Below are 25,581 nucleotides of genomic sequence, written 5' to 3'. Positions count from 1 at the left end.
TGACATATAATAATAAAGCTTATAAATTTCACAGAGATAGAGAAAATCCTGAGGGCAGCTTGGGACAAAAGGTCCTTAACCTACAAGGGTAGACACATAAGGCCAGCAGCAGACCTCTCCACAGAGATCTGCCAGGCCAGAAAGGACCAGCATGATATATTCAAGGTGCTAAACTGGAAAAAGTAAAGCCCAGGATACTCTGTCTAGAAAGGCTGTCATTCAGAACAGAAATAGAGATAAAGAGCTTCCAGAACAAACAGAAACTAAAGGAATTTGTGAACACTAAACTAGCCCTTTGGGGTTAACCCAGGGGATTCTTTGAGCTAAGAGAGCCCAAAGTAACAAAAATCAGAAAAACACAGAGATAATCTATAGGAACAGTGACTTTTTACAGGTGATACAATGGCACTAAATTCATTTCTTTTAAGAATTACTCTCAATGAAAATGGGCTAAAGGCTCCAATTAAACAGATGGGTGGCTGAATGGTTGAGCATCTGCCTTCCGCTCAGGGTGTGATCCCAGGGTGTGATCCCGGGGTTCTGGGATGGAGTCTCACATCGGGCTCCCTACAGGGAGGCTGCTTCTCCTTCTGCCTATGTCTCTGCCTCCCTCTCTCTGTATCTCTCATGAATAAATAAAATCTTTTAAAATGTTTTTAAAAAATAAAAAATAAATTTAAAAAATAAACACAGGGTATCAGATTGGATTTAAAAAAAACAAGACTCATTGATATGCTGAGACTCATTTTAACCCCAAAGACACCACCAGACTGAAAGTGAGATGCGAAGTGAAGGAGAACCATTTATCATGCTAATGGACGTTAAAAGAAAGCTGGAGTAGTAGCCATCCTTCTATCAGATAAGCTAGATTTTAAATCAAAGATTGTAATAAGAGATAAACAAGGACACCATCTCATAATAAAAGGGTCTATCTCTAACAAGAAGATCTAACAACTGTTTATGCCCTAACTTGGGAGCAGCCAATTATAGAATCCAATCAATAACAAAATTAAAGAATCTAATTGTTAATAACAGAATAACAGTAAGGGACTTTAATGACCCACTCACAGCAATGGACAGATAGATCATCTAAGCAGAAGATCAACAGGAAACAGGCTTTGAAAAGACACACTGGACCAGATGGACTTCATAGATATATTCAGATCATTCCATCCTAAAGCAACTGAATACACATTCTTCTCATGTCCACATGGAATGTTCTCCAGAATACATCACACAAAGTGGGTCAAAAATCAGGTCTCAACCAGTACAAAAAGACTGAGATTATACCATGTATATTTTGAGACCACAATGCTGTAAAACTTGAATGCAATCACAGGAGAAAAATTTGGAAAGGACACAAATACATGGAGATTAACAAGCATCCTACTAAAGAATGAATGGGTCAACCAGGAAATTGAAGAATTTTAAAAATACATGGAAACAAATGAAAATGAAAACACAACAGTTTAGAACCTTTGAGATGCAGCAAAGGCGGTCCTAAGAGTTTCAGTATGTAACAATACAAGCCTTCCTCAAGATACACACAACCTAACCTTACACCTAAAGGAGAAGAAAAATAATAAAATTTGAGCAGAAATCAGTAATACAGAAATAAAACACACACACACACACACACACACACACACACAAACAGAACAAAGATACTAGGACCTGGTTCTTTGAAATTAAGAAGATCAAAAAACCCCTAGCCAGCCTTGTCAAAAAGAAGAGAGAAAGGACCCAAATCAATAAAATCATGAACAAAAGATCACGACCAACACTGAAGAAATACAATTAATTATAAGAGCATATTATGAGGAATGATATGCCAACAAATTAGGCAATCTGGAAGAAAAGAATGCATTTCTTCTATACAGAAACATATAAGTCACCAAAACTGAAACAGGAAGGAATAGAAAACCTAACCGGATCCACAGCAAGCCAAGAAATAGAACTGGTAATCAAAAATCTCCCAACAGCAAGAGTCCAGGGCCAGATGGCCTCCCAGCAGGATTCTACCAAACATTTAAAGAAGAAATAATACTTATTCTTCTGAGCTGTTCAAAAAAACAGAAATGGAAGGAGCACTTCCAAACTCTTTCTATGAGGTCAGTACTACCTTGATTCCAAAACCAGACAAAGATCCCACTAAAAAGAATTACAAACCAATATCCCTGATGAGCATGAATGCAAAAATTCTCACTGAAATACTAGCCAATAGGATTCTACAGTACATTAAAAGGGTTATTCACCAGGACCAAGTGGGATTTATTCCTGGGCTGCAAGGGTGGTTCAACATCCACAAATCAATGAAGGGGATATGACACATTAATAAAGGAAAGGACAATAACCATATAATCCTTTCAATAGATGCAGAAAAAGCATTTGACAAAACACAGCATCCTTTCTTGATTAAAACTCTCTGCCATGTAGGAATAGAGGGTATATACCTCCATATCATAAAAGTTATATACAAGGGATCCCTGGGTGGCTCAGCAGTTTGGCGCCTGCCTTTGGCCCGGGGCGCGATCCTGGAGTCCCGGGATCGAGTCCCGCATCGGGCTCCCGGAATGGAGCCCGTTTCTCCCTCCTCCTGTGTATCTGCCTCTCTCTCAATCTCTGTGTCTATCATGAATAAATAAATAAATAATCTTTAAAAAAAAAAAAGTCCTATACAAAAAACCCACAGCAAATTAACATCTTCAATAGGGAAAAACGGAGAGCTTTTCCCCTAAGGTTAGGAACATGATAGCAATGTCCACTTTCACCACAGTTTTTCTACTTTACTGGAAGTCCTAGCCTCAGCAATCAGACAACAAAAAGAAATAAAAGGCATCTAAACCGGCAAAGAAAAGTCACACTCTCACTCTTCGTAGATGACATGATACCCTCTGTAGAAAACCCAAAAGAATCCACCCCAAAATTGCTAGATCTCATTCAGGAATTCAGCAAAGTCATAGGATATAAAAATAATGTAATCAAATAATAGAAATCAGTGGCATTTCTATACACTAACAATGAAACTGAAGAAAGATAAATTAAGGAATCAATCGCATTTACAATTGCATCAAAAACCATAAGATACCTAGGAATAAACCTAACCAACAAGGTAAAGGATCTGTACTCTGAAAACTATAGAACACTTAAGAAACAATTTGAGGAAGACACAAAGAAATGGAAAACATTCCATGTTCATGGATTGGAAGAATAAATATTGTTAAAATGTCTATACTTCCCAAAGCAATCTCCATATTCAATGCAACTCCTATCAAAGTACCTCAATATTTAGAATCTGAAAATTTGTATGGAACCAGCAATGACCCCAAACAGCCAAAGGAATGTTGAAAAAGAAAAGCAAAGGCGAAAGCATCACAATGACTGACTTCGAGTTGTACTACAAAGCTGTGATCCTCGAGACAGCCTGGTACTAGCACAGAAACAGATACACAGATCAATGGAACACAAGAGAGAACTCAAAAATGGACCCTTAACTCCCACTTTCTTACACCAGACACAATAATAAACTCAAAATGACTGAAAGACCTAAATGTGGGACAGGAATCCATCAAAATCCTAGAGGAGAACACAGTTAGCAACCTCTTTGACCTTGGCTGTAGCAACATCTCACTAGACACTAGACACATCTCCAAAGGTAAGGGAAGCAAAAGCAAAAATGAACTAGATAAAAAAAAAGCTTCATCAAGATAAAAAGATTAAAAGCATTTTGCAAAAGCAAAAATGAACTAGATAAAGATAAAAAGCTTCATCAAGATAAAAAGCTTCTGCACAGCAGAGGATACAGTTGACAAAAATAACAAGCAACCTACAGAATGAGATAAGACATTTGTGAATATATCATCAGATATAGGGTTAGTACCCAAAATCTATAAAGAACTTATCGAACTCCATATCCAAAAAACAAAAAATCCAGTCAAGAAATGGGCAGAAAACATGAACAAACATTTCTCCAAGGAAGACTTAAACATGGCCAACAGACACATGAAACGATGCTCAACATCACTCGGCATCAGGGAAATACAAATCAAAACTGCAATGAGATCCCACCGTACACCGGTCAGAATGGTCACCCACTGTAATTCCGGAAGGGCAGAGATTTGTTCCTCTTGCATCACTCATTGTCCCTGTCACTTAGAACAAAGTCAGGAATATGCTCAATCAACACTGATAACATGTGATCTGTTAAAGGCAACCAGGAGGCAGGAAATAAGCTGGTGAAGCAGTATGTAAGGAAAACAACTTACATTCAGAGTTTAGCCAAAACACTGAAGGGGCTAGCTTATGGCTTGTTAAAAATCTGAACACTTTTATACCAAGGCTGGTTTCTAATTATTCAGTCATATATAGGTTTGGGGTTTTGGAGGTGTGTTTTTTTTTTCCCCTTGAAGATTCATCCATTTATTTAAAGAGTGAGAGAGTGGGTTTGAGTCAGGGGCGTGAGGAGGGGCATGGGCTGAGAGAATTCTTAAGCAGACCCCCCATTGAGCATGGAGCCTGTAGTGGGACTCGTTCCTATGACCCTGAGATCATGACCTGAACCGAAACCAAGAGTCAGACACCCCCATGTGATATAAATCAATCAATCAATCAATCAATCACATCAGCCCATCTGGGAAGAGGTAACCACACAGAGCACATCACTCTGTTAAATACCTTGTGCTTCAGCTTGTGAAACAAATGAAGTTTTTATGACATACACATATGATGGCAAAGTAGATAGTGCATATTTATGAAGTGTGCGTATAGATTCTTACCTGAATACAGGAGACAAAAGGTGGAAAGAAAGAGAAAGTGGAGTTAAGAAAATGATTGAAATCCTGGAGCAACTTTTGAGTAATGTTGTTTTTTTCAGACATGGTCTTGTATTTATCCATCTCCTTTATAATTCCAGAAAACAAGCTGCCAAACAGCTGTTTTGCAATTATTGGGTCTCTCTGTAAAATATTCAAAGACAAATTAGGATCTGAGGTAAAAATGCTCTAATTCACTAATACTATCACAGCTTTATTTGAAAACACAAAGTGCTGCCAACATAAGTAATTTACATCTCAATTTTGTTTAGAAAATTTTAACAGGAATTGACATGGCTACTACTTGAAATTTAACCAAATATTCCTGTGATACCATGGATTTTGGACGCAGAAATATGTTAAGCTGGCTTAATCACATATGTAGCCAATAGCTTAACTCATGGGTAAGTCTGGACCTTCAGATTCCTCATCTCTAAAGTGGGGATAATAGGGTTGTGGTGAGGCTCAGCCAAGATAATGCATAGAAAGTGACCACTGCAGTAATCGATAAGACCTTTAAGACAGAGTAAATGAAATTTTTAGGTACTATCTTCACATTAGTATCATCATAAAGCTTAAAAAACTAACTGATAAGCTTAAATAAAATGCCAATTTAAATTTCATAGTCCCATCATTAGGACCATTTAAACTGTTAAAACCATCAGTAGTTTTCATGTTTGGTATATTTAGCTCTAACAGAATGCCACCTGATCTCCTCTGGCTTCTATCCTCATGCTCCATGACCACAGGAACATTATCCTTCATCTGTGCCTGTGACACCAGTACTAAGAACAGTCCATAGCATGCAGTGTCTATATTTTTTAAAAGAAGGCACGAACACATGAATTTAAAAACTTAAGAATTATTTTGCTTGATAAAAACTTGTGTCTGGATAAAAAGTACAATTTGATTTATTCTTTGTTATTTAAGTAATGTATGTGTCTCACATAGAGTTATATGGTTGCTATAAAAATTTTCAGAAAATACAGATTAGGAAAAAAGAAAGTATCACTCATAAACTGCATGAAGACAGTCACTGCCACAGATGGATCTTCTACTGACATGCACACTCTCTTATACGGTGTCTGCTAACTCTTTTCTCATTTAACTTGTGACACACAGGTTCCCATGTCTACAACCCCAATTCTTGGGTCTTATGCACAAATTCTTTCATTTCCCAGGGAGCTTCAAAAGCTCCTTCTGTCATGATAATGCATTGGTGATTAACATAAAGAAGTTTTCAGAGCAAGAGAATGCTGCCGCTGGACACGTGCTGTAACGCTGGACACGTGCTGTAACGGCTCCTTTATAGGCTCCTCTTCCGCTCTCATGTGCAAGGCTCATAGTGAAGAAGGGGAGCCCAGGATACCACAGTAGGCCACAGTTGCCCTTTAGTGCTTAGAACAGTCCCTGGCATCCAGGAGTTGCTCCATATATATTATTTATTGAATAAAGTATTAGAACTTGAGAAACATAAGGAAACACATTCCTCTTCAAAGAAGAGAAAAAATGTAGTCATGTTTTTTCTTTCTTTTTTTTTTTTTTAAATTTTTATTTATTTATGATAGTCATACAGAGAGAGAGAGAGAGAGGCAGAGACACAGGCAGAGGGAGAAGCAGGCTCCATGCACCGGGAGCCCGATGTGGGATTCGATCCCGGGTCTCCAGGATCGCGTCCTGGGCCAAAGGCAAGCGCCAAACCGCTGCGCCACCCAGGGATCCCAGTCATGTTTTTTCAAAACAATATTCACCATCTTAATATTTTCCAAGCACCAATGAGATGAACTGATCTGGGCACAGGTGAGCAGGTGGCAGCATCATTTCTGAGGCGGTGAGTAAATACATACATGCAAGGCATTAGAGAAACTGGGAAATAGTAGGGATGAACAAGAACACTGGGCCAGATGTCAAAACGGAGGGGTGTTGTCTTAGTTCCACACCCATCAAGATACACAGTTGTGGGTTCTTTTTATATTAAATTTGTAGCTTTATTTTTTCTTTTATTTTGATATACAGTTTTGACTATATTTGCCATTCTTTACTAACCTTCAATTCTTCATCTGTAAATGTACCTAACATTTAGGTCACAAAATTACTGGGAGAAGCTAATGAGAGGAATGTGAAAGCAGTCCACAACAACCAAGGGCTCTTCTGTGATAGTAGTTACATGAATCAATATGTATTCTACAATTGCACAGAATCTCTCTCTCTCTCTCTCTCTCTCTCTCTCTCACACACACACACACACACACACACACACACAAATGCAGGGAAAAAATAAGACTGCAGTCCACTTAACACTTTTGTTCCAATGTCAATTTCTAGATAAAAATAATGTACTATGGTTATGTAAGATACCACCAGTGGGGGAAGCTAGGTAAAGGGTATATGGGACTATGTACTACTTTTGCAAATTCCTATCAATCTATATTTATTTAAATAAAATGCTTAAAAAAAAGGTAAAAGAATATGGAGATATAACTTATTATAAGCAACATTAGTTCTGAAAAAATTTTTTTTTTTAGTTCTGAAAATTTATGTAGAATAAAATATGGCATTATATTTCAGCACCTAGCATAATGCTATATATACATGTGTGTGTATATATATATATATTTATATATATGTAATACTCTCCAATTTTTTTTTATACTCTCCAATTTTTAAAGTTATTTCAATAAAAGTCAAAGAACTCTTAATTAGGCTTTTAGGGAGTAAATACCTTGTTTTTGTCAGAGAATTCAGCTAGGAAACTTCATTCACTCTCAACCCTAACAACTTAGAAAAATATTTCCAACCCTCTGCTATTAAGAAAATTAACAAAGAAGGAAGAATTCCTTCTTGTGGGTGGAATTAAGGAATTCCAGCCATAAACTGATATTCTCTTGATCCACCCCCATCCACCAAAAGGATCTTGTATAAGAAATGATTTAAGTGGCTTAGCACTTTTAAGTTTAAAATTACACATTATTTCACTGACCAACATTATTGGTAGGAAAAATAGATTTCACTGCCTGGTTTTATAGAAGACACTGTGACTCAGAGCATTAAGTGTCTTGACAAGGACCCAACTGCAGGACTACCTTCTAGATGACTCTACATGAGTCACACCTGGGAAAGTTAAGAACAGGGCCAAGACTGGGACCAATGTCTTTTAACCAAGACCACTGTTAAAGACAAATCAACACTTCGTTTATGATATAGTGTAGCATCAACCACTTTTCCTTGTACATAGTAGCCCCCTGGAACTACAAAACAGTTTTTATCTGTCAGTAGAAAAATGAAGCATTCAAGGACCAACCTGGGCCACAGCTTGCAAGGGGGTGATCAGGCTACTGTATTTAATCTGAATGTCAGGAAGGTCTCCTTGGCGGTAACTTCTGTACAAAATGACTTGGGCATCGTGCTTCATTTTTAACTCACTCTTGATCTCCTATAATCATTAGAACCAAAGAAGGAAGATTAGAATTTTTATTGAAAAAACCTGTAGTGCATGAACTATGCACGATCAATCAGTACCTATCCTTAACATAAAGGTGAACTTGATGACAATTTTTTTTAAAGATTTTTTTTTGGGGGGGGGGGATCCCTGGGTGGCACAGCGGTTTAGCGGCTGCCTTTGGCCCGGGGCGCGATCCTGGAGACCAGGGATCAAATCCCACGTCGGGCTCCCAGTGCACGGAGCCTGCTTCTCCCTCTGCCTGTGTCTCTGCCTGTGTCTCTGCCTCTCTCTCTCTCTCTCTCTCTCTCTGTGACTATCAGAAATAAATAAAAATAAATTAAAAAAAAAAGATTTATTTTTTTTAATTTATGATAGACATAGAGAGAGAGAGAGAGAGAGAGAGGCAGAGACACAGGCAGAGGGAGAAGCAGGCTCCATGCCGGGAGCCCGACGCGGGACTCGACCCGGGACTCCAGGATCACGCCCTGAGCCAAAGGCAGGCACGAAACCCCTGAGCCACCCAGGGATGCCATGGATGACAATTTTTATACAAATTGGTTTGGTCACTATGCTTTACCAGTCTATGACAGACAATAAATCCAAAATAAAAATTACTAGCAAATGAGCAGTAAAAACATTATTTAAATGTTCACCACAACACAATGTGAATATTGGTAAATTCAGAGAACCTGAATTAAAACATTTAAAGCCATATCTCAGAGGGTTCTTCCCCCCCTTAATTCCTCTTAGAAAAACCTTGGCTATCCAGTCGGGTGATATCATTACAGCTCCCAACACCTGGTTCCTCCCGACCCTGCTCCCCTGGTTCAGGCCAGGCTGGCCTCACTCCTGACTCCCCACCACATAGGTGTGTTGTATCTCTTCACCTCTGCCTAGAATGTCTTTTCAGTTTCTCTCTCATCATTTGGTTCCTGTCTCAGAAATCATCTTCAAAGAGGCTTGCTTTCTCACTTCCTCTTTAACAGTCTTCCCCACACATGCTCATCACTTGGTTAATTTCCAACAATCACATTATAATCTTAACTCATTCTCTTTTTTTGTCTGTTGTACACACTGCGTTGTAGCTCCATGAGTGCTTATGTTATATTTACTTCTATACCATTAACACTGAGAGTAGTGCCTGACATGGAGCACCGTGCTCCCAACAAATAAAGCACATGGCCTTCCAGTGCCTGATTACCTCCATGCCATTCTTACTGTGAGGTCAGCCACTTCAGGTGAGAACACCTGTGTCAGAGCAAATGCTTGGCCTCATACATACAGCAGACCATCCCACATTTACTAATTATTAAAAGGACTCTCTTTATATCAGACCAAAATATCTCCCTGTGATTTCTATCCAACAATCCTGATTTTATCTCTTCCTTCTGTTCATATTCTGCTTGTTATATCCTTCAGGCAGAACTAGTTAGATTTCAGGCTTAATTAGGAGCTCATGGCTACCTCTTCGAGTGCACAAAGCAGAACTCCCTCCACGTGTGGTGGGGCCAGTAAGAGGGGTGTGGGATGACTGTGGGCACTGATTTGGGACCCTCCTCTTTAAGAGAACAGCTATACTTACAGAGACAAGAGAAAGATGAAAAGTACATTTTCTTTCCACAGAAGATACAGTGGAACCATTCAACTACTTCATATTCAGATTTGGAAGTTAATTGAGGATTTAAACTGAATTAGAACAAACTCAGGTGTTTTAACTCATAATCTCATCTTTCTTGAAAATTCTGTGGTAATTACTGATTTGTAAGTAATACTGAAGCTATGGATAAACAAATTCTTTCATTAATCCCACATTTTGAGAAATGTTTAATTCATGCCACACTAGGTCACTGCTTTCAGCAGATAACCCTGGGCCATCTATCTGCCTGGCCTGCTCACCCCTTTCTCTGGGCTCACCATTCCCTCTTCACCCAGGCACCCTCAGGAGAGTGGCTGGTTGTTACGTGGTCCCACAGTGGCCTCAGACCCAAGTTAGGTCAAGGTTCTGGCCAATCCCTCCCAGCGGCTAATGTTGTAAGATCATTCAGGAACAACTTGAGGTCGTGTCTCACCACATGGAGAAAGCCAGTCTGTACACAAACAACAAAGTCAAGCTTCAGTGAGAGTCTGAGATAAGGGGCAGGGATGAGGTCCTGGCAGTGCCTGTGAACTCAACATACTGCAGATTCAGGGGACTACCCACACAGGCCCCATTCCAAGATCCCCATGACCTCATTAGTGAGTCACGATTGTCCTTTATATCTACATTAGTCAGGGGGAAAATCCTTGGTTCATAAGTAACTTTAATGCATATAGTGCTACTTCCATAATTTTGTTAGGGAAGAAATATCTGACAAACTTATTCCTTAGTATATATCTTTTGATATAAAATAAATTATTTCTGACCAATCAAATTCTCAAAACAGATACAAACCTTCTCTCGTTTTTGTTCAGCAATACCTTTTCTGGCATAAATCAAACTGAGCTTTTCTTGGTCCTTTATAAATCGTCTGCGTAATCTTAATATTTCTGTCCGATTGTCTATACCTAAAGAATATAAAGGTTTGTTACAGATGGCCAATTTGACATTTGCAGTTGACTTTGCCTTCTTTCTAGAATCCTCTCAAAATAGAATTATTCGCTTATCTCCATTTTTTTATTTTCATCTAGTTGTTTTGCTTTGTTTTAATGACATAAGTCTACAGAGAATCGCACAGGAGACAACTAACCAGTTTTGGAGAGAACTCAGCCCAATCCCAGTGCTACCATGCACAGAACAGGGACAAAGCAATAACAGTGGAGAAGACCTGGAAGGCTCAAAACCTGGCAGCATCCAGCACCTCTAGGGGCAAGGAGGAAGATGAGGCTGCAGCAGGAGGTGTGGTTAGAAAGCACGTTTCCTCGTGCTGCAGGTGTGGAGCTTGTAGGGCCCTGTGGCCCTGAGGGTGCACAGGGCCAGCATGGCTGCAGACACAGCAACTCTACCCAGCAGCCACATGGGCTTCTGGAAACTGCAGCTGCCTGCTCCAGCTTGGCCTCTGGAGTGCTGGCACCCTGGCCTATAGCCTGCTGGCAAGAGATTGGATATTTTGCCTCTGGGTAATCCACCAGCACAAAAGCACAGGCAAAGAGAGCAACACATCAGGAGTTTCAATGTCCTGGTCTAGTTGGACCTCTGCACTCCAATGTGCAGCTATTCCCAATGTCTTTTTAGTGCCCCATCTGGGAGTATAAGCCAAAAGACAAGCCACCAGACATTTTGAGAAAAGCTTCAAATATAAAAAACAGAAACAAAAATAAACAAAAGGGAAAGAGCAACTGTTGAAAGCAGACCATCCAAAAAAAAAAAAAATTCAAACATTATCATAGAAGAGTAGAAATTGCAACAGTGGATCAAGGATGGAAGGGTATTCAGAGAACATAAAAAGCTCATGGAAACCAAAAATATGATATAACTTAAAAGCCAGGGTTAGAAAATCGGTTGAAGTGATTTCCCAGAATACAAAGCAAAAAGGAAAAAAATGACAAGAAAATTACAAGATCTGATAAGGTCCGATATCCAAGCAACAGGATTCCAAAAAGAAAAGTTAGCAGTCTAAAAGGGCCCTCCTACCACCCAGAAAAATGCACTACAACAGACCTGCACACTCCAGATGACACTTTGGTGAAATTTCCTAAAATTGATTTAAAAGAAAGGATCCTAAGATCTTCTGCAGAGAAAAATCCAACTCTTATAAAGAATCAAAAAAAGAACGCCATCAGGTTTCCCAACCCAACCCTGGGTAATAGAGAACCCTAGTGAGTTCTCAGAATTCTACAGCTAAATTACCTAGCAGGTGTGAGTGCCATCAAAAGCAATGTATGGCATCAAGGCATCAAAAACAACTTACTCTTTCTGACCCCTTTTCTCAGGAAGCTACTCAAGGAAGTGCTCCACCAGAAAGAAGAGCCATCCAAAGAAGAAGAATCCAATCCAAGAGAAGTGAAAAGGCCCTCAGGTCTCTAGACCATGGTTGAGTAGAGACACCTCAAGACAGGGTGGCTCAAAAGCCATAGAAGAGATTTATTTTTTATTTTATTTTATTTTATTTTATTTTATTTTATTTTATTTTATTTTATTTTATTTTATTTTTTACGATAGTCACGCAGAGAGAGAGAGAGAGAGAGAGAGAGAGAGGAGAGAGAGAGAGAGAGAGGCAGAGACACAGGCAGAGGGAGAAGCAGGCTCCATGCCGGGAGCCTGATGTGGGATTTGATCCCGGGTCTCCAGGATCACGCCCTGGGCCAAAGGCAGGCACCAAACCGCTGCGCCACCCGGGGATCCCAGAAGAGATTTATTTTAAGATTAAACATTTATATGTTGGGACACAGAAAACGACAATGGTACAACTCAGAGGGAATCAAGTGATGAATATATAGAAATCTAAACCAAAATAATTATCAATGCGCAAGAAAAATTACTATACAATAGGAAAGGAAAAATAGTCATAGAAGCACTATGACTTGAACACGCATAATTGTATGTAATCAAATAAGAGGAAACTACGATGAAACCAAGATGAAGACTTAATTATATCAAGAGAATAAAGACACAAGAAGAATTCACTGTGAGCGTCTGTGGTGGGTGGGAGTGAGGGACAAGAAGGAGCCAAATCCTCAATGTCCATATGTAAGCTTAAAGAGAATGACTAATACTACAGGGAAAAAAAAAGGTAGAGTAGCAATATAAATACTGTTTAGAGATTCAGAAGGGTCTAAGTGGTTGTGTCTGGAATTCGGGAAATGGGTATGGAGGGCTGCTATTCTAAAAAGCTTTGGCAAAGTATTTGACTCTTTAAACTGCATGTATTACTCTGATACAAATAACTGAAGGAAACTGTAGTAAAGAATTAAAATAATGGCTGAAAAGTGACATTTTAATTAGGTTACAATTTCATATTTTTAAATGTCGATGATAATAGTATCATAGTAAGGATTAATTCACCACATTTTATGAATTTTTAAATATTCCTGTTTAGGCAAGAAAATGCATAAACCCCAAAAAAGACAGACAGTATGGGAAATATTTTACATCTACAAAGGCACAAAGGGTGATTCAAATACATTAATCAAATTAAAATGGATAGCTAATAGTATTCATTTTACCTACTCAGTTCTACAGGTTTTTTCAAATTCACATATAAAACTTTTAAAGAAAATGGTTTAAAAATTAGGTTTCACCTCTTATCCTCCTTAATTTCTATACAAGTCAATGAAAACAGGGAAAAATTGCTCAACAGTTTGAGTTGTGGACTATGCTGCTAACCTCAGCCACTTCTTTCTGTCTTCTGAGCCTCCTCCCCATTGAGTAGAGGGGGTCATGGGCAATCTCCATGCATTAACTGTATTGCAGGCTGCCCCAAACACCTGTTCAACAATTCTGTGGGAAGATGCACGTGCCATGGGTTTGAGGTGAGCGAGACAATTAACGAGCTATGAGAAGGTAACAGTCATTCTGGGACTACATTTTAACCCTGGGGCTTTCATTGTCAAAGTTACAGAAGGACATAGAACCATGGACTCTGGATGACAGTTTGGTGGAGAAACAGCAGAGGAAGAAGATATAAAAGAAAAAAGACTGGTGGGAAGCAACAAAGCCAGGGGCAGAACAGACAAAGCAGGAGGGGCCTCATTAGCCCCCTTCAAACCCAGAGTGCTGAGCAAAAGGAAGCTAGATTTACCTCAGCTACTTTAAATTCACAGAATTGTGAAGTGAGGAAGTGAGGAAAGTATTTCATGTGTGTGTTTAATTCCTACAATTAATTTAAAGGAATTTACATTTACTCGTTTAAAATAAAGTGTATCAGGGTGCCTGGATGGCTCAGTCAATGGAGTGTGTGACTCTTGATCTTGGGATTGTTAGTTTGAGCCCCACAATGGATGTAGAGATTACTTAAAAATGAAATCTTAAAAAATAAAATAAAGCATATCAGGGAGGATGTAGGTGGGAGGATAAGAGAAATAGGTGAAGGGGATTAAGAGTACACTTACCATGATGACCACCGAGTAATGATGCATTGAATTGTTGAATCACTATATGATTTTACATTTGAAACTAATATAACACTGTATGTTAACTATACTGAAATGTAAAATTAAAAACTTAACAAAAAAATAATAAAAATAAAATAAATTTATCCTAGCTCTTATTTTTTATTATAAATGTATTTTTTTATTGGTGTTCAATTTGGCAACATATAGAATAACACCCAGTGCTCATCCCGTCAAGTGTCCGCCTCAGTGCCCATCACCCAGTCACCCCCAACCCCCGCCCACCTCCCCTTCCACCACCCCTAGTTCGTTTCCCAGAGTTAGGAGTCTTTCATGTTCTGTCTCCCTTTCTGATATTTCCCACTCATTTTTTCTCCTTTCCCCTTTATTCCCTTTCACTATTTTTTATATTCCCCAAACGAATGACACCATATAATGTTTGTCCTTCTCCGACTGACTTATTTCACTCAGCATAATACCCTCCAGTTCCACCCACGTTGAAGCAAATGGTTATCCTTGCTCTTAATTTTACTTCTTTATATCCAAACTCATATGGCTGGCATTTCCCCAAGGTTCTGTGTTAGGACCTTTTCTCTGTTTCCATTCTCTGGGTTTTCACTCACTCCCAGAGCTGCCATTCTCATCAAGAGCTGAGTGGCACCATTTCAGCCAGTGCTGGGTCTTCAAGGTCTGCCAGCACTTCCCTGCAACCCCTGTGACTTGTCCCCCCTCTTCTTCCCCATCAGAACCCTTGGTTTCCAGGGCCTCCTCAGGCACTGCACATGCTGCTCTGTGCGGATCCCCCGAGAGGTCATCCAGAGAACCCTATCTGTCTGCTTGGTTCACTACGGAAAGCCTCGGTAGCCTCCTAAATCTGCAGGCCCATATCCACAGCTGTCTGCTCCATGCTCCTAGTGGGCCTGTCCCACAGCACCCTATTTGGCTAGACTGCTACAAGACTGCCAGTCTGTAAACAATCTTCCCAAACATGCTCCATACTTCCTGCCTCAGTCCTTGTTCACCCTCCCCCTTCCCATACCCCGAGCCCCCAAGGCTACTCCCAACAACAGCCTCTTCTCCCCAGGTCCTTCCTTGAGCTTTACTGAGATTTACTAATTCTGTCTCATCTCAAGGTCACCTATTTGCTTACTTACTCTGATGTTCAGAAAGTCACTAAATGAATGGACTGATTCTAATTTATTCAACAGCTTTTCTGGAATGCCTAAAACTAGGCTTTCAACATGGTAAGTACCCAAACAAGATTTATTGAATTAAATTTTATTACTATTTTTTTAAAGTAAACTCTACCCCCAACATGGGGCTTGAACTCACGACCCCAAGATTAAGAGTTGCATACTCTACTGACTAGTTATCAGGAACCCCTGAATTAAATTTTAATGGCCTTATTTATAAGGAAATGTGAATGCAGTCGGAAATGCACTTTCTTTATCTAAGCCTCTGCATTAACTTATGTTAAGTACACTTCAGCAAGCTTACTTTTACCTTTTGCTTTGTTATCTACTTTGTCCCCTGGAAGGCCCAGCTTTTTTTCTCCAAAATCAGGTCCGACTGCCTTCAAGGGTGCTCTCTGTGACTTCTCATTCCTCTTCTGGGCAAACAGTAAGGAGGAAGATGAAGAATCCGATGATGAGACTGTATAATCCACCAGTGGGTCAATACTGCTCCCAGTCAGCCAATTAAAGGAACTTCTACCATCTGCAAACAGACATGACCAGAGCATGTCACAGCACACTCAGGACTGCACAACACTGCCAAGCCCACACCACCCCACCACTGCAGCTGGAGCAGTGCCAACTGCCTGACACATGTGTGAGACAAAACGATGGCATCATCCTGGTGGCACCGGGGGCCTCCATGTGCTCACCTGCCACAGTCACTGGGGACAGCTCCTCCAGGGAGACAGCCATGTCACAGCAGAAAGACACTATGTCACAGCAGAAAGACACTAGGCGGAAGCTCTATCAGGTTTCTAGTGGGCAACCTGAGGCAGCTCAAGTGTCTGAGCCTCAGTGTCCTCATTTGTGAAGCAGGAAACACCCTACCTGCTACCTCAAGCCACTGTAATCATTACAGGACTCATACTTTGTATCTACCAAAAGGTACTAAAATTCATGATGCCTAATATAGTGTCATAAAATATTCATCATTCAAATCAATCCTACTTCTAGAACCAAGAGAACATGAAAAAATTTAAATTTATATAAAGGAACAACACTGAAACATTTACATGAAATGATTTAGGCATTTTACTGTACAACTTATACATCTCTGATCAAAGGAAACAGGTGAACAAGAAAGAAAAGTTTAATAAACTATAAACCTAGTAAATGACTTTGGTCTGGTCTTTAGTTCTTTGCTTTTGAGATAAGGGGTTTTAAATTTGATGCACTAAATGGATTTTTCTGGACAAAATCAAAATAAAACATACATGTACTGTAACTTTTGTTTTTTCCAGTCAAAAATAATCCTTTTCTGCTTTTTTTTGTTGTAAAATTTAGAGAACACCAAATTAACTATTTTAACCATTTAAAGTGTACAGTACTATGGTGTCAAATATTTTCACACAGTTGTACAACCATCGCCACAATTCATCTCTAGATCATTTCCATCTTCTCAAACAGAAACTCCATAACCGGGGATCCCTGGGTGGCGCAGTGGTTTGGCGCTTGCCTTTGGCCCAGGGCGCGATCCTGGAGACCCGGGATTGAATCCCACATCAGGCTCCCGCTGCATGGAGCCTGTTTCTCCCTCTGCCTATGTCTCTGCCTCTCTCTCTGTCTCTCTGTGACTATCATAAATAAATAAAAATTAAAAAAAAAAAAAAAAACTCCATAACCTTCAAACACCAGTAGCCCATCACTCTTCCCCAGCCCTCCCCTTCCACTTTTTATCTCTAAGAATTTGATGACTCTTGGAATCTCAGTGCTTTTCTCCTTTGACTGATATAGCTTTTCTGTTGGTTCTTACTCTTTTCTCTTATTGTTTTACTTTTCTTATAGTCAATGTTCTTGCAGTAGAGGCCACTTCACAGATCATATTGCCTGGTGCAGAACAGGCAGGTGTTCAGGTGAACAGTTACCTGCAGTTTGTGTAGGTGTGAAGTCATACTGCTGTTGGGTGGCCCGTATCTGCCTAGCCATCACTCCTTGAGCTGGGAGGGATCGCTCCTGTGTCCGAGTCTGAAGAGTACTTTGGGAAGCCTGAGTCTCAATAAACATCGGAGTGAGAACAGTACTTCGGAAACGCCAGTCAGAATCAATGGTATATTCCTGAATGTAAGAGAGCTCCAAATGAAATAATGGTCCTTCTTTAGCAACACTGAAATACATTTATTTTATTTTATTTTATTTATATTTTAAGGATTTTATTTATTCATGATAGACCAGGAGGGCAGAGACAGAAGCAGGCACAAGAAGGGGAAGGGGCAGAAGAGAGAGATAAGCAGACTCCCTCTGAGCAGGGATAACCCCCAACTCCCCCCCACTGCCTGAGCCCCATGGAGCTCAATCCCAGGACCCTACCAAAGGCAGACGCTCAACCACTGAGCCACCCAAATATGCCCCCATAATACTTTCATTTAGAATTCACTGGTATTATCAGCAAATATGTACTATAATTTCATGTATCTGTGAGAAGCAACCGAAGAAGAACCTTTCCAAACTTAAAGACTTGCCAACTAGAAATACTGATTAGTAGTAGGGGAGAAAAACCATATTTCTCCTCCTTCACATTCTGAATTAAATGGCTTCATGCCATCCTCAAAAATGGCACCACAGCTGTAACAAGCTAAAGGGCTCAGCTCCTTCCCAAGTCCCATTATGTGCCTGACATTAGGAAAATCACTAGGAGGACAAGTGCAGGCCAAACAGTCAGGTGCTACTGCCCAGCTTGGCAGAGATAAAGTGAGCATGTCCGTAAATATGTAAGTCATCACAGGTTGTTAAGGCTGTCAGGACAAAGTTCACACTTGGCATCTACTAAATGAATGAGGGGACTGACGAGGAAGGATGGCATTATGGAGAAAGGAAAATCTAAGTGGAGGCTAAAAGGCAGACAAGTGTGAGCAGATGAGGCTGAAGCAAATGTGAGTGTTTTGGAAAGGAATGTGTGAGTATTTCAAGTAAAATAAGAAGCCCAGTATATCACTAATCATCAGGGAAACACAAAATCACAGTAAGACATCACTTCACATCTGTCAGGTGGCTATGATCAAGAAAATAAGAAATGACAAGTATTGGCAAGGATATGGAGAAGAAGAAACCCTCATGCACTGATGTGTGGAATATAAATTGGTGCAAACACTAAGGAAAACAAACAGTACAGAGGTCCTCAAAAATACTAAAAATAGAAATACCAAAGGATCCAGCTATTCGACTTCTGGGTATTTATCCAAATAAAGCAAAACTTGGAAAGATATATGCACCCTGATGTTCACTGAAGGATTATTCATAATAACCAAGACATGGAAGCAACCTTAATATCTTATCAATGGATGAATGAATAAAGAAGATGTGATGTGATTTAATGGAATATTACTGAATCATAAAAAGAAGGAAATCTTGCCGTCTGCAACAACATGGATAGACCTTGAGGGCATTATGTTAAGTGAAATATGTGAGAGAATACCACATGATCTCTTACATGTGGAATCTAAAAAGTAACAACAAAACAAACAAAAAAACCTAAACTGATAGATATAGAGATCAGACTGATGATTGCCAGAGGCTGAGGATGAGGTAAGGGGATACAGGGAAAGGGGATTAAAAGGTACAAACTTCTAGTTAAAAAATAAATAAGTCATGGAGACAGAATGTGCAGCATGGTGACTATAGTTAGTAATACTGTATTGTATATTTTAAAGTTGCTAAGAGAGTAGATGTTAAAAGTTCTCATCAAAAGGAAAAAAAATTTGTACGTACATGGTGAAACTAGACTTACTGTGGTGATTATTTCACAATACACACAAATATTATGTTGTACACTTGAAATTAATATATATTAATTATATCACAATAAAAGAAAGACAACCAGTTTAACTCTATTAGAAAATGTTTGTCGACTGGGACGCCTGGGTGGCTCAGTGGTTGAGTGTCTGCCTTCAGCTCAGGGGGTGGTCCTGGGATCAAGTCCCACATCGGGCTCCCTGTAGGGAGCCTGCTTCTCCCTCTGTCAATGTCTCTGCCTCTCTTTCTGTGTCTTTCATGAATAAAGAACTCTATAGAAAAAAAAAGAAAATGTTTGTTGACTAAAAGACACGAAAAGCTTATAATATTTATTATTAGAGATAAGTACTTCACCTGAAATTCACATTCTGACAGAGGATGCTCAAACACAGGGTTTGCATAATCTGGACTCAGGCTAGTCATTTCAAGTAGAAAATCTGTTGCTAAACTTAAAAAGTGCACTTCTATCTTCGGAGAATATAAGGAATTTAGTGCCAACAATCGGTCCAAAGTATTTGAAGGTAATCTTGTTTCATGGCTCCAGAAATTTCGAATAATTAATCTGAAAAGCAGAGAGGAAATAAGCATATTTCTCAGATATTAGTAAATGAGAAAGAATGTCCTACACACAGTGTCATGTGAAGGCAGTTTGTTGTCTCTATAAAGCTTAACATACAGGAAAACTACATTCAAAATTGTATAAAGAGCTTAATCTGAGTTATGAACAATAACATGCACTGAAAGAAGGGAATACTCCAAAACTTTAACATATTTAACAAGAGGTGAAAAACTAGATGATTTTGTTCTCATTTCTATTATGTGAGAATGATCTATTATTTTCAATGATGATTATATAAGTATTTAGAAACTGAAAAAACACCTTAAGAAATTATATATACTCCTTCACTGCCTTGCTAAAACAACTCACTCCAAGAATTAGTGCCATAAAATATTCAAAATTTAAACTAGTTAAAAACTAGGTTATGCTCAGGGTGCCTGGGTGGCTCAGTTAATGAAGAACCTGAAGTTTTGATTTCAGGTCTGATCTCAGAATTGTGAGATCAAAGCCCACAGTGTGTGGAGCTTCCTTAATATTCTCTCTTCCTTTCCCTCTGCCCCTCTCACCCGCTAAAACAAACAAAAAACAGGGTAGGCTCTATAATTTATGAATGCTTATGAAATTGAAAGGAGTTTAAAATTGCAGAATGGAAAACTGATATAGAGAATCATACAAAAAGTTTCTGCCCTTTCTTAGCACTTGAAAAAATGCTCACAAAACCACCAGGGTAGGCATTTTATTTTTTATATTTTTTTAAAGATTTTATTTATTTATTCTTGAGAGATAGAAGGAGAGACAGAGCCAGAGACACAGGCAGAGGGAGAAGCAGGCTCCATGCACCGGGAGCCCGATGTGGGATTCGATCCCGGGTCTCCAGGATCGCGCCCTGGGCCAAAGGCAGGCGCCAAACCGCTGCGCCACCCAGGGATCCCAGGACTTTTAAGTCTTAATGTGATTTCAAATACTTTCTTATTAAACACTATGAATGGAGAAAGCAGAGAAAATGCTAATACTATAAATATAATTCTAAAATTGCTGAAAAATACTTTGTGTAAATCTAGAAAGAAATACCACTAAATTTATTTGTCCTGGCCCAATTATTCCAGGAGGAGCACATACTGAAGCCCAGCGTTCTCATCAATCAATCCTTGAATCAACACATCTTTTGCCAACTTAAATATTTCCCGAGAGTCATCATCTGCTTGACTTTCTGGATCTCTGAGAAAAAAATAACAAAATGACAAAACATTAATATTGTCTTCTATCAGTTTTGTTCAACCCCAAAACACCACCTATAATTAAAGGAAAATAATCTGGCTTTCCCCATATATTTTAACTTCCCAAATCACAGCAGAACCTACCCTCATATGTATGTACCCTGACACCCTCCTCTGATGCCTCTGTGAGCCCATCAAAGTGACTGTCATCACCACCCCCGCCCCCCGGCAAAGTGATAGGGCTCACATTCATGAGGCAGAGTGGATGGGTAATGGAAGCAGGGCTGCACAGGGCTCCCTGGGAGTGCTAAGAGGTCCCTGGAGAGGATCAGACCTCTCCTAGGAAGTGGTATGATGGACGTCCTATAGGATAAAGACATCCCACATAGTTCATTTCCTTAATTTTGTCAGATCTTAAAGGGATAACTAAAAAAACAGATTACACTATTAACTCAACCAATAACTGCATACTCTGAATATTTCCCATAGGTACATAAAAGGAGTTAAAATAAGGATACATGTCAATGTACTAAAATAAACTTGTTTTAATCATTAATCATAGGTTTAAAAGTGTTTTATTATTTATAATAATCTGTTCCAGATTGCTATAAGCACCCAAATATTCCCTTAAAAATAGTAATATAAAATATTAATATTTATCAATATTAAAATAATAATTAAATTATTAATATTAATGGGGCGCCTGGATAGCTCAGTCAGTTAAGCATCCAACTCTTGGTTTTAGCTCAGGTCATGATCTCAGGGTCATGAGATCAAGCCCCATGTCAGGCTCTGTGCTGGGTGTGGGGTCTGCTTAAGATTCTTGTTCTCCCTCTTCCTGCCCCTCCACCACCACCTCCCACTAAAAAAAAAAAAAAAAATTTTTAAGTTAATGCAGAGCTTACCGGTAATTGTCATGAACCCACATTAGAATATTATACATTTGTTCCCTACACACTGGAGAAGGATGAGAAATGAATTCTACAACAGAATTCAAAAGGTCTCGGAGTTCTACTGGTTTCAATTTTGCCATCATCTTATAAATTATGTCCAAACACACTTTCTGTCTTTCATCATCTCTATAACGAGAGATTTTTAAGAACACACAAATTTAACAATTTTTATTATACTTTCAGATATGACAAGTAACTTTTTCTTCTTTGTGCTATTGCAAAATCTGTTACAACAGAAACATAAAAATTACATTTAAAAAAATTATCATGTTGGTAAATTAAACACCAATAAAAGTTAATTAAAAAATAAATAAATAAAATCTTAAAAAAAAAAAAAAATTATCATGAGCTAGGATGTTAAAAATAAACAAATTAATTCACTGTGGTATCCTGCATTAGATCCTGGAATAGAAAAAGGACACTAGTGAGAAAACTGGTAAAATCTATATAAAGTGTTGTTTCGTTAACAGTAACATACCAATGTGAATTTCTTAGTTTTGACAAATGTACCATAATTATATGACACGGAAAAACTGGGTGAAGGGTACATGAGAACTTTGCGCATTATCTTTCAACTTTTCTGTAAATATAAAGTTATTACAAAATAAAAGTTCATTTTTTAAAAATCCCAAATGTCAACAAAATAAATTAAAAATAAATTAAATAAATAAAATTAATAAATTAAATAAGTAAATTAAAAATAAAGGATTCCACATTTTGAAAAAATGATTTCAAGTGCTAGTCAAGACACCTGGGCAGGTCAAAACCGAGTTAAGAGTAGCCTGGGCCTCAAATAAAGTGCACACCTGTTTCCTGGTTTTATGTATTTTTTCCTCCTCAAAGCCCCCAGCTTAATGCTTTACTCACGGTAGATACTCAGTAAATTTCTACTGAAGGATAACACAACACAATGACATATATTCTTTGTTATTGGCATTAATAATTTATCCCTATGTAAAAAATATGTATACAGACAAGTCTGAAAAAGAGTACAGAGAAATACTGTAATCAGTATTTCTACAGGGAAATACTGAATGACTGTAAGTGATCAACATCACCTTTAATATTTGAGTAGTATAATGTGAAAATAAATGAATAATTTTAACAAATAATGGAAGCCTCCTAGCTGGCAAAATGACTACAGAACTCAAAACCATGCATTTTAAATCTGAAAAGAGCCACAGACAACGCATGAGGTGTGGCTTTCCCAAAGTGTCACATTATAGGAGGCAGGAGGGCACGCTCTACCACCTTTAATTCTGATTAAAATTTAACAAATATATTTTATGAAAACCTACAAATTCTTTGAGTTGAAGGAGACAGCTGAACAAATCAAAATTTTAGAGCTAGCTTCACACTCACCTGTGTCTCATGACTTGAATGAAATCTTTGCTCTTTAACTCTAAGTAGATATTTGTTATTTCCTCTGCACGACACAACACCACCTCCAGACAGAGGGTCTTCATCACTCCGTGAAATTTTGGCAGCAGGAAGAATACGGCGTTCATAAATCTAACCAGTGGACATGGCCAATGAGTGAGAGGACAGTTACAGACAGTCCCTTGCAACACGATGTCCACCATAACTGACATCTTACCTATCGGCAAGAGGAGGAAAGTTCTTCACAACTTTGTTCAAGCACACAATAAATTTGTCCTCCATCGTATTCTGATGTTGTTTCAACTGCTTTATGACCAGTTCATACACCACATTCTCCAGTATCTGAAAAATTAAGTTTTTTTTTCTCAAATTCACAAAGGTGCAAACTTACACTGTTTACTGAAAACAGGTTTGTCTTAAATAGTTAAGTGAACTCAAGGAAGGTGTTCCATGCTATCACCTACAAAGTAAAGGTGTTCACAGGGTACAGTGTCAGGCGTGTGCACAGGTTTGGCATTAACCCCTGGGCACAAGAAGCTCTGGGGCTGTGAGTTGGGTGAACCAAGCCATCACCATGCCTGCTCTGTGCTGCTACCACTGGTGGCATCCAGCTGCTGTCCGATGGCAGGTTAGTGAAGATTAGTGCTTCCTCTGACACCTGAAATACTGCTAACAAGTTATTTGAGAAGCTGAACTAAAATCAGTAATTAAATGCTCGGTAAACATATTTTATGATGCCAGGGTTAATATCTCTGGTCAAATATTCATACAGACCAAAATTTTTAAGCAACTTTATCTAAACAACCAACCCCATCACTGTATATCTCCCTATAGTTTTCTCTTCAACACGTGTTACTATCTACCATGATAGATTCGCTCGTGTATTGTCTGTATTCCCTCACCAAACGCTAGCTAGCTTCCTGAGGCAGGGGCTTGGCCTGCCCTGTTCCTGGCTGCATGCTCAGAGCCCAGAGCCAGCCAGTAAGTACCTGACATATATAACCAAAATTATAAAAGAATACAATATGGGTGAACAACAGAAGACAAATGCATGCACATACATGCTGATGACTGGAGACTACATCTCAGGCACTAAAAGCAATTTAGTGATTAGAATATGAGTGACTCTCACTTCCTTATATTTCACTCTTTTTCTAATTTCTACTCTAACTCAATACCATTTTATATTCAGAAAAGAACTATGTAAAACAAAAGTATTTATCATTCTTACTAACTTGAAATTTAAGTGAAGAGAGATTAAACCTGGGATCTGCTATAATTTGCTCCATCTGTACTGAAAATTTAGCATATTATGTAATCTGAAACCTAACATCTAGGGACATCAGAATCCTGTAATAACAACAAGGTTATTCTAAATATTAAAATCTTATTTTACAAAAATAGCTGGTAATCCCTAAAATAAATTATAAGTGAAGACTGATCTCCTCAAACAGGTCTCTTTCCCTTAACTTTTTTTTTTAAACATAAATAAATGCCCAACTAGCAAAATGGGCAGGGGTCCACTACATTGTGCTGGGGTATGCTGGGTGCCTTCAGGATCTTCTGAGTTCCCTAAACTCCTCACCTAGTCACATAGTGAAAACACCCCAATCTCTACTCTGCATCTTTACTTTCAGAAGAGGATGTGGACTGGAGGTATAAAGTTGGGAATCATGAACATACAGGCAGTTTTCAAAGCCACAGGCTGGATAGTTGACAGGGGAGCAGGAGGACCAGTGACAGGGGAGCAGGACGACCAGAGCTAGGGAGGTGGCCAAGAAACATAGAGCTACAGAAGAAAGAAGAAACTGCCCGGGAAGTAGGAAGAGAGCCAAGAGTGTCCTAGAAGCAATGACAAAGGGAAATCAGGAGGAATGATCAACTATGTCATCTTGGACAGATTGCAAAAAGACCTGCCAAGAGCAGCTTGTCACAATGAGTGACAGTGGTTTTGAGGGCTCCAAAATACATAGCACCTCACTTACTAATCATGGAAGGACAGCAATGTAAGCATCATTCCACTATGCTATTTTCAAGTAACTTAGAACATATAATTTCCATACACTGGTCCAAGAAATTTACATATTTGTAATAATTACACATGCTGTTGAGTACTGCAGTACTCTGAATGTACATTGCACTTGAAGATACAGTGAGGTTATTCTGTAAAGTGGGTAGGGCACGCAAGACTGACAAATGGTCTCTGAGGTACCCTGTCCTGTCTCACA

At 38.9% G+C, this 25,581-nt stretch overlaps 1 protein-coding gene across 4 annotated transcripts in view; it reads right to left on the bottom strand.

Annotated features, from left to right (window-relative positions):
• The window catches only part of PRKDC (protein kinase, DNA-activated, catalytic subunit), a 206,530-nt gene that overhangs the window by 50,707 nt on the left and 130,242 nt on the right, over window positions 1-25,581 (bottom strand). For all 4 annotated transcript variants that reach the window (XM_041769223.1, XM_041769224.1, XM_041769225.1 and 1 more), the window contains 10 exons: window positions 23,571-23,695; window positions 23,336-23,485; window positions 21,926-22,099; window positions 20,923-21,021; window positions 19,599-19,806; window positions 17,381-17,570; window positions 15,784-15,996; window positions 10,685-10,797; window positions 8,113-8,244; window positions 4,776-4,955 (listed from right to left, as the gene is read on the bottom strand). In XM_041769223.1, the coding sequence (XP_041625157.1) occupies window positions 4,776-4,955; window positions 8,113-8,244; window positions 10,685-10,797; window positions 15,784-15,996; window positions 17,381-17,570; window positions 19,599-19,806; window positions 20,923-21,021; window positions 21,926-22,099; window positions 23,336-23,485; window positions 23,571-23,695 (1,584 nt within the window). The remainder of the gene's footprint in view (window positions 1-4,775; window positions 4,956-8,112; window positions 8,245-10,684; window positions 10,798-15,783; window positions 15,997-17,380; window positions 17,571-19,598; window positions 19,807-20,922; window positions 21,022-21,925; window positions 22,100-23,335; window positions 23,486-23,570; window positions 23,696-25,581) is intronic.

The sequence above is a fragment of the Vulpes lagopus genome, chromosome 9, assembly GCF_018345385.1.
Source record: "Vulpes lagopus strain Blue_001 chromosome 9, ASM1834538v1, whole genome shotgun sequence".
Lineage (NCBI taxonomy): Eukaryota > Metazoa > Chordata > Mammalia > Carnivora > Canidae > Vulpes > Vulpes lagopus.
This window is presented reverse-complemented; position numbering and strand designations above follow the sequence as displayed.